The 11,316-nt window shown below is 44.8% G+C and overlaps 1 protein-coding gene across 4 annotated transcripts in view; it reads left to right on the forward strand.

Moving 5' to 3' along the window:
- The window catches only part of fxr1 (FMR1 autosomal homolog 1), a 30,533-nt gene that overhangs the window by 18,599 nt on the left and 618 nt on the right, over positions 1-11,316 (forward strand). The window contains exons 12-19 of one of the 4 annotated variants that reach the window (XM_079505316.1): positions 1,787-2,027; positions 3,267-3,360; positions 3,832-3,923; positions 5,785-5,985; positions 7,568-7,657; positions 9,298-9,374; positions 9,681-9,890; positions 9,991-11,316. The exon at positions 9,991-11,316 is cut by the window's right edge and continues 618 nt beyond it. In XM_079505316.1, coding sequence (XP_079361442.1) covers positions 1,787-2,027; positions 3,267-3,360; positions 3,832-3,923; positions 5,785-5,985; positions 7,568-7,657; positions 9,298-9,374; positions 9,681-9,866 — 981 coding nt within the window. In that variant the 3' untranslated portion in view covers positions 9,867-9,890; positions 9,991-11,316. The remainder of the gene's footprint in view (positions 1-1,786; positions 2,028-3,266; positions 3,361-3,831; positions 3,924-5,784; positions 5,986-7,567; positions 7,658-9,297; positions 9,375-9,680; positions 9,891-9,990) is intronic. The other 3 variants (XM_079505317.1, XM_079505318.1, XM_079505319.1) reach the window with 3 other exon arrangements.

Consider the following 11,316-nt stretch of genomic DNA (forward strand, 5'->3'; position numbering starts at 1 on the left):
ACTGTCTGTCCCTCCATAAAATATATAAAATAAAAGGTGAAAGCCACAAAAAAAAACATTTTAAAAGAAATGCTTCAAATTGATCACTAATTACCATATGTTTGAGAATATATGTAAAATATAGTGCTACTTAATGTGTATGTTTATTAATATCCTCATACAGTGTATTTCTAAATTTGGAATGGTTGTCTGACTGATACACAGTTAGTTAATTTTAAATAACCACCATGGGAAATATGCCATTCTGACTGGCCAAGACACACATGGGCTACATTAATTATGTCTATCACTAACAAGAACAGACTTCATTGCCATCTTAAAAAAACAAAACAAATCAGTGCTTACACTGTAATTTTAATTCATGAAAGTATTCCAGTTCTTAATTGGTACAAAAAAAAACATTGAACGAATGTACTTTTTTTTGAGCAATTAAGGAGACTTCACAGGTTAGATGTTGTATATGTGGGTTAATGCAGGGGTTCTCAACCCGTGGGTCACGACCCCTCGGGGGGTCGCCAAATTATTTTGGGGGGTCCCCAAATTTTTTTTTTTTGCAACTGAATGGCTGGAAAGTGGAAATGAAGAGTTTACATAGTACACATAGTACATGCATACACCTTCCCTAATGTATATCTGGTTTCAGTATTTATTTATGGTGTATTGTCTCTATTATTAAGGTTATTGTAGCAGTCAATTTATATTGGTGGTCGGGAGGGGGCCGGGCGGGGGTCCCGAGACATTGCCAAAGCATTTCCGGGGGTCCCCGGCCAAAAACGTTGAGAACCCCTGGGTTAATGCACTGAGCGAGTCGATTATGAGAAAATCACCCGCTAAGTATTTTCTCATAACCGTCTAGCTCCCAGTGAATTATCCATTACATAATCTGTCACCAGTTTTGATGAGCATACCTACAGTTTGTCTTTTGCTTTGTGTGTTGTGTGTATGTATGTGTGTGTTCTTTGTTTTGCATGTCTTGTGCTGTTTTGAGTGGTGTGTGTTTGTTGCATCCTTTTTTTTCCTTTTTTTTTTTTTGCATGTGTGTGTATGTAGGAGATGCTGCAGCTTCATAAGGAGAGCCAAGAATTGCAGGAGGCGCTGAGGCAGATTACACAGGGACAAGGCCTAGCAGCATTGAGACTATGCAGCACAAGGCACCCATATGTTGTAGATGTGTGTATGATGCATATACCTGTGCATGAGCACCCGCTTCCAATGCTATCTACCCATACACGCCAGTAGGTTACTCATCAAGCCCATGCAATGGAGCAGGTAGGCTCTACTGGAGCCTACTGGCTGTGATTAGGAATCGCGGAAGTGAAATTACTGCCGCCGAAGCTAATACATCGTGAAACTGCGCTTTATGTTCACTTACGTGGCCGGTTAAGACTGAGGTTAGGGTTAGTTATAGTCGGACAACGCAACCAATGACAATGTCAAACAATGACTGTACAACAACGTCTCCGCTCCAGTAGAGCTTACTGGCTCCATTAAATGGGCTTGATAAGTAACCTACTGGTTGATATGGGTTGATAACACTCGAATCCGCTAGCATGAGACGATGGGTCAATGCTTTTGGAATATACCTGTGCATGAGATGATGAAATGACTCTTTTTGAAGAGCTCATTCTTTTGTTTCTGTATTTATTCATCAGTCTTTTTCTTTCATTCATTCTTTCTCTCCCCCCCCCCACCCCCACCCACATCTTTTGGTTTCTCATCATCCATTGTCTGTCGTTCCTTTCTGTTCTGTGGTCTCCTATCTCTCCCTGGGTTTGGATCCATCCAGGAGGTGGAGGAGCTTCGCCTGGAGCGTCTGCAGATCGATGAGCAGCTGAGGCAGGTCAACCAGGGCCACCGGCCCAACGACAGGGAGAGAGGAGACAGGATGAGAGAGAACAGGGAGAACGTGGACGGTGGCGGCGGCGGCACGGCCTCCTCTTCCTCTATGCATAACAGCCGCTCCTACTCTGGCCGTGGCCGCGGCGGACGCAGGGGCGGCAACAACAACAACTACACCTCTGGATATGGTAGGCTCCCATCACGGCCGCGCACAATGTTCATTGTTTATGTGGGTGCATGCCATGTCTCTTAATGGTATCCTCCTCATTTCTGTGTCTTTTCCTTGAGTATTAGTCCAACCAACCAAAGCTGTGTGGAGAGACGCAAGGAAACAATGCTATTTAGCTTTTTGTCAGGTGAAACCTGACATACAACAGGCCCGTTTTTATTAGCGACCTAGTCATGATTGACTGCCCCCTAATCCAATGGTATACTTAAAGGACCACTTCACCACTTTTCAACCTATCTTCATATAATAGGTCCTCACTAATAATCATGAAACAATGGCGCAATTTCCTTCTACTCGGTCTGTCTCTCATAGGAGGGCTGTGGGCAGTTCAGAAACCGTCTTCCAGTGACATCATCGATGGGGAATACAAGCTAATAGAAACTGCAGGCTTTCTAGTCCTGAAAAGTTGCAATGCAAAAATGGAAGCCATCGTTCTCACGATAATGAAAATCTAAACATTTTTGTAAATAAATCTTGTTTAAAAAAAAATCTGCCTAATGATGATGTCACTGGAAGACGGTTTCTAAACTGCCCTCAGCCCTCCTATGAGACACAGACTGAGTAGAAAAAAATCGTGCCATTTTATCATGATTATTAGTGAGGACCTATTATATGAAGATAGGTTGAAAAGTGGTGAAGTGGTCCTTTAAGCACCACTCTTGTAGCCAATCACGTAGTAGCGACCTAGTCATGATTGGCTGCCTAAGCCCTGCTCTGCACCGCAGCCACTCTAAGACCGCAGCTCGAAGTGACAACAGCTGCTAATGTTATGAGCTAACTGCATGGACATCAGGAAAGCCACAACAAAACAGTGATTGAACCACGAACAGAACGTCGGAAACTAACGCAAACAACGGCCTCGAGGTTGTGACACAGAAAAAAACATGTTACAAAATAAAGGGGGGGTGGAGAGAATAGGGGGACAGATGCACAACACAACGGACAGCCCTTGTTTCACCTGACACATATGACTCATCATTTCTTGTTTTTTTTTGAGAAGTGAGACAAACCTCAATAAAGTTTTTCCTTGAAGATTGTCTTATTGGGTATAGTGAGTCCTAACTTGACTTGAGAGACTAACAGTTCAAGCGAGGATCAAGGAAATATCAAATAAGGGACTTGGATGCACCCATTGATTGTGTCATGTTCATGAACTCTTCACCTATCCTAATATATTCATGCATCTTCTGCCTACTAGGCACCAACTCAGAGCAGTCTAATGCCTCAGAGACTGACTCGGAGCGCAAAGATGAGCTGAGCGACTGGTCCCTGGCTGGTGAGGACCAGGACAGGTGTGTGCATTTGTTTTCACTTAGCCATGTTATATCCGCAATCCTGTTTGATGGCCATGCTTGAGCCAGTGGTAACTGGTAGCTCGGTGCAAGTCCTGGTCGTTAACATTAATCTTGAGATTCTGATTGTTTTTTTAGGTTGTTTTTATTTCAATGGTGTTGCTTTTCATATAAAGTACAGCAGTGGTTCCCAAACGTTTTAACCCAAGACCCAAAAAAGACGTTTGCCCGAGACCCAAACTGCTGCAATGAGCAGATTGGCTATTTTCACTACTATAATTTATTGGATTTCTTCATGAAATTACAGGTTGTTTTTAATTCATGAACATTTTTGCTTTTAATTTTTAATTTCTTTTTAATAATTACCCACAAATGGTCCCGACCCACTGTTTGGGAACCAGTGCAGTACAGCATAATGTTGTCATTGTGTTGACATGTGTTCTCATTGAGTCCTTAATGGTTGACTGACAGGGAGCGTGAGAGAGGACCACGCCCACAGAGGGACAGTCGCAGGAGGCCGGGACCCGGCAGGGGCCGAGGAGGAAGAGGAAGAGGAGGATACGGTAACGGCTCTGCTAAAATGTGTTGGGGCACACGGAGAGAGTTAGCGCTGTCACGGTTACACATTTAACAAGTTGCGTGCGGGAGAAGGATTTCTACGTGGTTCAAATCTCAAACGCCACGTGCGGGAAAGGGATTTCTACGTTTACCGCATGTTTTTATTGATTACTTTCAATCGTCTTTCTACACACCCGGGCACTTTATCAACTAGCATTGGATGATAGCACAACACTCCGATCACGTGATCCCAAAAAAAAGAAAATAATGCCTGACATCCCTCCCTTCCTGAAAACAGCACGAGAGGCAGCCCCCGTATTGTATGGTATTGTCACGTAAAGGCTGCTCGGAGACTCCTATGCAACTCGGGGCAAAAGAATGGCTTCATTGGTCTTCTTGGTTCTCTTTGTTTCAGGGAGGGGAGGGCTCTTTCCTCTCATGTGACTTTCAACGGAGGGGTTGTGTGTGTAATCTGATCCGAGTGTGACTTCAGTGTCTCTCCGTCAGATTTCTCTCCTTTTTTCTTCATATTCAAACAAAAAACGCACAGATTGTATCGCCTGTGCGAGCGGTTATTTCTTTATCATGATGATCAACGCCGGTCAGATAGAACATGGCAAATGTGTTGTGTTGTTTGGCAGTAATACTAACCGACTCAAAACAGTCGTTCCACCTCGGAGGGAACTCACAGCGCGAGCACGGCTTTCCGAGTTGGAACGACACACAGCGTCTGACATAAAACCGCTTCTAATTAGGCTTTCTGTTCGAGAAGAGTACGCTACTACAAAAGCAGGTGTTACATAAAGGTGCATATCTCCAGAATGGAAGATGGTAAAATCACAATTGTTTTTAAAAATTAGAGTGGACAAGTTACGCTTTCTTTTGAGGTATGCTGTGTGATTCTCGCTATAAGAGAACATTTACTGTGGGCCTCAGACAAGGTCCTTCGTTCAATGCATCACCTTTAGCACAGGCGGAATAGCTCTGCTCAAAATGGCCAGCATTCAAATTGTTAAGTGTAAACAGCCATTGCCGGCGGGGGCAATGGCTGTTTACCTCTGAACAGCACTCAATAAATCAATAGACCTAATCAATCTACAATTTCAATGTTGATTCTGTGGATTTTCCCCCTGGACCCCCTTGGGGCTTAACAGGTTAAGGATTTAATTGTGTTTTTTGCGTTCAACATTGGGAACTTTGATGAAATTTCAGATTGCCTTTAAAGGACTATTCATACTCCAGGTTTCGGTGATGAGGTGACCCCATCACCTAAAACTGTGTATGAATAGTATGAATAGTCCTTAAGGCATTGTAATAAAAAAATCACACCCGTGTGAACTGAGTGGTGTAAGGTCTTAGATAGCCTGTCTGACGTAATGAAATCATGTCTGACGTAATGAAATCACACCCGGGTGAACAGGGTGAACATAGCAACCATGCTCATTTTTTCTGCACAGACTAACAAAGCCAGTTGACGTAATGAAATCACACCCGGGTGAACAGGGTGAACATAGCAACCATGCTAATTTTTTCTGCACAACAAAGCCAGTTGTAGGAGTGGTTTACACCACTCAAAAATGCACAGTCCATATATGACGAACAACTTAAATATACAAAGAAATTACTGACATATTTAATGATTTTATACGTAAAAATAGCGGAAATCGCTGATGTACAAGCTTACAACGTGTCACAAAATGAGGCGTTGTAAGCTTACTTACTGCTAATTTTGCTATTTTTTTTTATACATTTAGCCAATTATGACGATTATGCAAAATAATTGCGATTTGACGATTATGTAATAATTGTGTAATAAACCTCAAGTCCGACGGTAACTTTTATTTGAATTGTGTGTTTCCTCCCCAGCCGGTACTCGTGATCCTGAGGGTAACCAGGGTTACGGAGCTGCGGAGACAAACACGGAGACCGACCAGACCGCCGATACAGACGCTAGCGACTCCAACATAATGGCCAACCGCCGCCGAAGATCCCGGCGGCGCCGAACGGATGAGGACGCCACACTCATAGACGGCGAATCAGACAACACCACGAGCGAGAATGGAATAGGTGAGGGGAAGGGGAGTCATTATGTCTCTTTATGTCATTTGTTAATGTCCATGTTGATATAAACAGTGACAATTCATGAAGATTAAAGGCTTTGACAGTGCAACCTGGCCAAGAGGGCAGCACCACCCACGTGTAAAAAAAAATGTTTTAAAAACGTATGAAGTAGTTCCAGTTCAGTTATGACGATGAGGTGAATGAATAATTCAGCGGCAGTCTTTAAGAAAATACGGACATCCCGATAGCTGAGTTGTTGATGCATATACCACATGGGCACAATGCTTTGACCCATGTGTCTCCCAATTCGATTCCTGGTCGGATGGACCATTTGCTAAATGCTCTCTCCACCTTTCCTGTCTCTCTCCACTGTCGCTGTCAATAAAGCCAATAAAGGCCTGAAAATGCCCCCAAAATATCATACAAAAAAAAAAAGAAGATGGCTAAATACCCAAGTAAAGATTCTAGTGTTCAGCCATCCGCAGTGTGCCGTGGTGCTTCCTCTCTGTTATGGAGACCGGAACAAAAGTGGGTAGCTCCCCTGAAGATGTGGATCTGGTATGCCACCCCCTCCTTTTTTTTTCCTGACCCCTCCTCCACCCTGGTTCCTTTCCTGACCCCTCCTCCACCCTGGTTCCTTTCCTGACCCCTCCTCCACCCTGGTTCCTTTCCTGACCCCTCCACCCTGGTTCCCTTTCTGACCCCTCCACCCTGGTTCCTTTCCTGACCCCTCCTCCACCCTGGTTCCTTTCCTGACCCCTCCTCCACCCTGGTTCCTTTCCTGACCCCTCCTCCACCCTGGTTCCTTTCCTGACCCCTCCTCCACCATGGTTCCTTTCCTGACCCCTCCTCCACCCTGGTTCCTTTCCTGACCCCTCCACCCTGGTTCCCTTTCTGACCCCTCCACCCTGGTTCCTTTCCTGACCCCTCCTCCACCCTGGTTCCTTTCCTGACCCCTCCACCCTGGTTCCTTTCCTTACCCCTCCTCCACCCTGGTTCCTTTCCTGACCCCTCCTCCACCCTGGTTCCTTTCCTGACCCCTCCACCCTGGTTCCTTTCCTGACCCCTCCTCCACCCTGGTTCCTTTCCTGACCCCTCCACCCTGGTTCCCTTTCTGACCCCTCCACCCTGGTTCCTTTCCTGACCCCTCCTCCACCCTGGTTCCTTTCCTGACCCCTCCACCCTGGTTCCTTTCCTTACCCCTCCTCCACCCTGGTTCCTTTCCTGACCCCTCCTCCACCCTGGTTCCTTTCCTGACCCCTCCACCCTGGTTCCTTTCCTGACCCCTCCTCCACCCTGATTCCTTTCCTGACCCCTCCTCCACCCTGGTTCCTTTCCTGACCCCTCCTCCACCCTGGTTCCTTTCCTGACCCCTCCTCCACCCTGGTTCCTTTCCTGACCCCTCCTCCACCCTGGTTCCTTTCCTGACCCCTCCACCCTGGTTCCTTTCCTGACCCCTCCTCCACCCTGGTTCCTTTCCTGACCCCTCCACCCTGGTTCCTTTCCTGACCCCTCCTCCACCCTGGTTCCTTTCCTGACCCCTCCACCCTGGTTCCTTTCCTGACCCCTCCTCCACCCTGATTCCTAGATGATGGCGAGGTTAAACCTCAGCGCCGTAACCGTAGCCGGCGTCGCCGTGGTGGCGGCGGCGAGCCCATGCCAGAAGAGAGACAGCCAGGTAACCGTGGTAACGACTGGCTGCCTTTTGTGTGTGCGTGCGTGGTCACACTTACTAACTGCTTGGCCCAACGGTTGTGGACCCCCAGTTCTGGTGTGTTTCCTACCACAACACACTGAATGTTTTCACAGTTCTGGTGTGTTTCCTACCACAACACACTGAATGTTTTCACAGTTCTGGTGTGTTTCCTACCACAACACACTGAATGTTTTCACAGTTCTGGTGTGTTTCCTACCACAACACACTGAATGTTTTAACAGTTCTGGTGTGTTTCCTACCACAACACACTGGATGTTTTCACAGTTCTGGTGTTTCCTACCACAACACACTGAATGTTTTCACAGTTCTGGTGTTTCCTACCACAACACACTGAATGTTTTCACATTGATATTCATCCTTAACCCTCTAGACCCGAGTTGGCTCTTTACTGTTTCTCAGCATATGGATGCTGGGGTTCAAGTGATTGGTTGCCGTTAGATGAAATTGTCGCTTGAGTCGGCTGATTAAGCCAACTGATTATGAGCTATAGGAGACGGATGTGGTTCTTCCATAATAATGCACCACTGAGAGAGTGTTATAACATTTTCACCCTTATTCACTAACACCCCTGCACTGCACAAGATACAGTATACTATTTGTTATAATAAATGCACTTATTGCGTGTGAGTTGATTATAACTTGTGGTACTTTAATATTATTTCCCCACTTTTGTAAGATAAACGAGGCCTGCAGCTGTGGTGATCATTTATATGCAAACAGTAGCAGCCACGGTTTTTGCGCAGTCACTTTCAATGTGTCTTGCCAAGTAACTGGTGATTGTGTGCCTTTGCATCATAACATGTTGGGTATTTCTCCATTGCAATGTAGAGGGTAGTGTACTAGTCACGCCAACATGTTACTGCTTGTACCTGTATGAGTGAGTGACGAATAAACCTTCTGTCAAATGTCTTGGTTTCAGAAATGTGACAGAAACACACTGACATTTTCCTGGGTTAGAAGACTAACCTAAAATGAAAATGCTTTAAGAATTAGCCCTTCGCTAAATCCCACCCCAAAAAGTGACCAATGCCAATCCAAATAGTTTAGCAACTGTTGCTATGCAGGTCAAGCTTTCGCCACCTCATAGCTGTCAATGTTATTTTGCATGGCTGTGTTGTTGAACGTCGGGAAAGTTACCAGGTGATGGCAATAATACTAGTGAGTAGTGACCATATAGTCTTACCGTGCAATATGAAAACTCCTATCGGGCGGTCATTTCCTTGTATTTCTAGTTTATTTAAATGTCATGCACATTTGCCCAGTGCATAGTCTACTGCAGGCCTGGTTGACTAGAGTAGATTTAGAAGATATTTTGGGTTTAGGTTTTGCTTCTGAAATGATCCATTATTTATATGGAGAAATCCCGTCATTTAACATGTATCTCAATGGGTAAGGACAGCTTGACCTGTCTTCGCTGCTAACGTGCCTATTGGACAAGAACGGGTTGGGGAGGGACTTGGCGAAGGGCTAATTGCTGTTTTAGTAACATTTTTCCATTAGTCATATGGGAATTGAAGTTCCCCTATGACTCAGCATGAGTCCCAACCCCTAGTCAGAGAATGGAATTTCTTGACTAATTGGCTTCTCTATTGTCTTGCAAGTGACAGTGGCTGACTACATATCCAGGGCGGAGTCTCAGAGCCGACAGAAGCCTGCCAAGGACCCCAAGAAGAACAAGGTAATGGTTAGTATGTAGTTGGAGGCCACCTGCGTGTTATTTATTTAGTGTTCGGCAGATACACTACAGCTAATAAATCCATAAATGGGTTGGACCATTTGTCACCGTTTACGCTGCACCTCGTCATGGTGGACATAATAAACTATAATAAGCCTAAGTAATATTTTTCTGATCAGTTGATATATGAATGAGGCAATCTTGACTGGGAAACCCTAAGATGTAAACATTTAAGTACAAAATAAGTGCACTCAAATGTATGTTGGACTGTAATATAAGTCTAACGAGTTGATCTGTCACTCTTCTTAGGGTCAGGAGGATGCCATTGCAGAACACGGTTCTGCCTCTGCGACTACGAACGGCAATAGCAACAAGGATAACGGTGAGGAGAATGGCAAAGCAGCCAGAGCTCCCAGGTCTTCCACCGAGAAGCCTGACAAAGTCGCTTATGAGGGGGATTCAACCCACCAAGCCGTTGTCAATGGACTCTCCTGATCAGACCTCGACAAAAAGAAAAAGGTTTTCAAATCTTTGTGCGTTCTTCCCATTTTTGGACAGCATCGGAGATAGAATCTGAGAGTAAAATAACACAAGCTCTCCTCTCTTCTTTTTTTTCCAGATATTTGAGACCTGTAGGTTTTTGCTGAGGTCTGCCACTTTGCCCCCGCCACCCCCAAACAGGTTCTGTCCAACTACATTCATTTTGCTACCGTTTTTACGATAGTTCTTCTTGTTTGAGCTTGCCAAAGATAGTCAAAAAACACAGAGGTGCAGATATCGCAGCTCACTGCGCTTTTCAGTCCCTTCTCCGTGGAGTGGCCGGACTGAATAAGACTTTAAAAGACATAGAGATTCCACTCAAACCCAGACTGTGGTATTAATGCAGTAGCTCTTTTTCACATACTTGAAGACTATTATGGTGTGGTTTTAGTGTTGAATACTTTATATCTTCTACAAGGTGGACTCAGTGAGATGTTTCCAATGCTTTTCTTTTCTTTCACAGAATACGATGTTTTTCTGCATCAAATGTTTATAAAATTCTACATTTTGCATGAAAGGTACCACAGTGTAGGTTTGCTGGAACTCAGTCCAAGTATGTTTACCATACATGTGATCAGCTGTTGTGCCTTGAGAGTAGATTCAACATGTCGCTGCCTGGCTCCCCATAGCACCTGAAATCCGTTCATTTTACTTTGCGTTATTTGATTGGCCTCGCCTGCCGGAACTGTTCAGTTGTCCCCAAATGGGAACTATTCTAGGCTGAAGTAAACGTTTAATGCATATGGAACTATTTCAGTGGCATATTCTTTTCTGAATTCAGGTCTCCGTTCTATTCATGGGAAAAAGACGAGTCCAGTTATCCTTTTATCTTATCTGTTGAGGAGTGTCGTTAGCTGCTTTCTGTTGACTTGTTGGTTTTTTTTTTTCAATATGCAACCACTTCTGTCATAAGAGGCAATGTTATTACAGTGTGTCTGGAAAAGAATCAAACGATATAAGAGTTGTTTTTCTTTGCACTGAATTGTAACTTTTCCTTTATTAATTGTAGTTAAGTCTGGAAGGTGGCCTATTACTGTTTCAGTGCTCAACAACGATGTAGCCATCACAGCTGGGTTTCTCCAAAGCATCTTGGTGCGACGCAGTGGGTTTGTTTGCATTTAAATGGACAATGATAATGAGGAGTGCTGTCTGCTGTCACATTTCCCCATGAACCATTCTTAAAAATGGAGAAAGACATGTGTTAACGGGGGACTCCCTCACTCCTTCTGTCTTCATCTCCCTCTAATCTGCCTCTTGCTAAAACTAGACCAGTGGTTCTCAACCTTTTGGGCTGGGGACCTCCCAAAAATACTTTGGCCATGTCTTGCGGAAATTTGGGGACCCCCAGAGGGGTCGCAACCCACAGGTGGAGAACCCCCAGAATAGACTATTGAAAGGTTAACCA

This window comes from Electrona antarctica (genome assembly GCF_951216825.1).
Source record: "Electrona antarctica genome assembly, chromosome: 7".
Taxonomy (NCBI): Eukaryota; Metazoa; Chordata; class Actinopteri; order Myctophiformes; family Myctophidae; genus Electrona; species Electrona antarctica.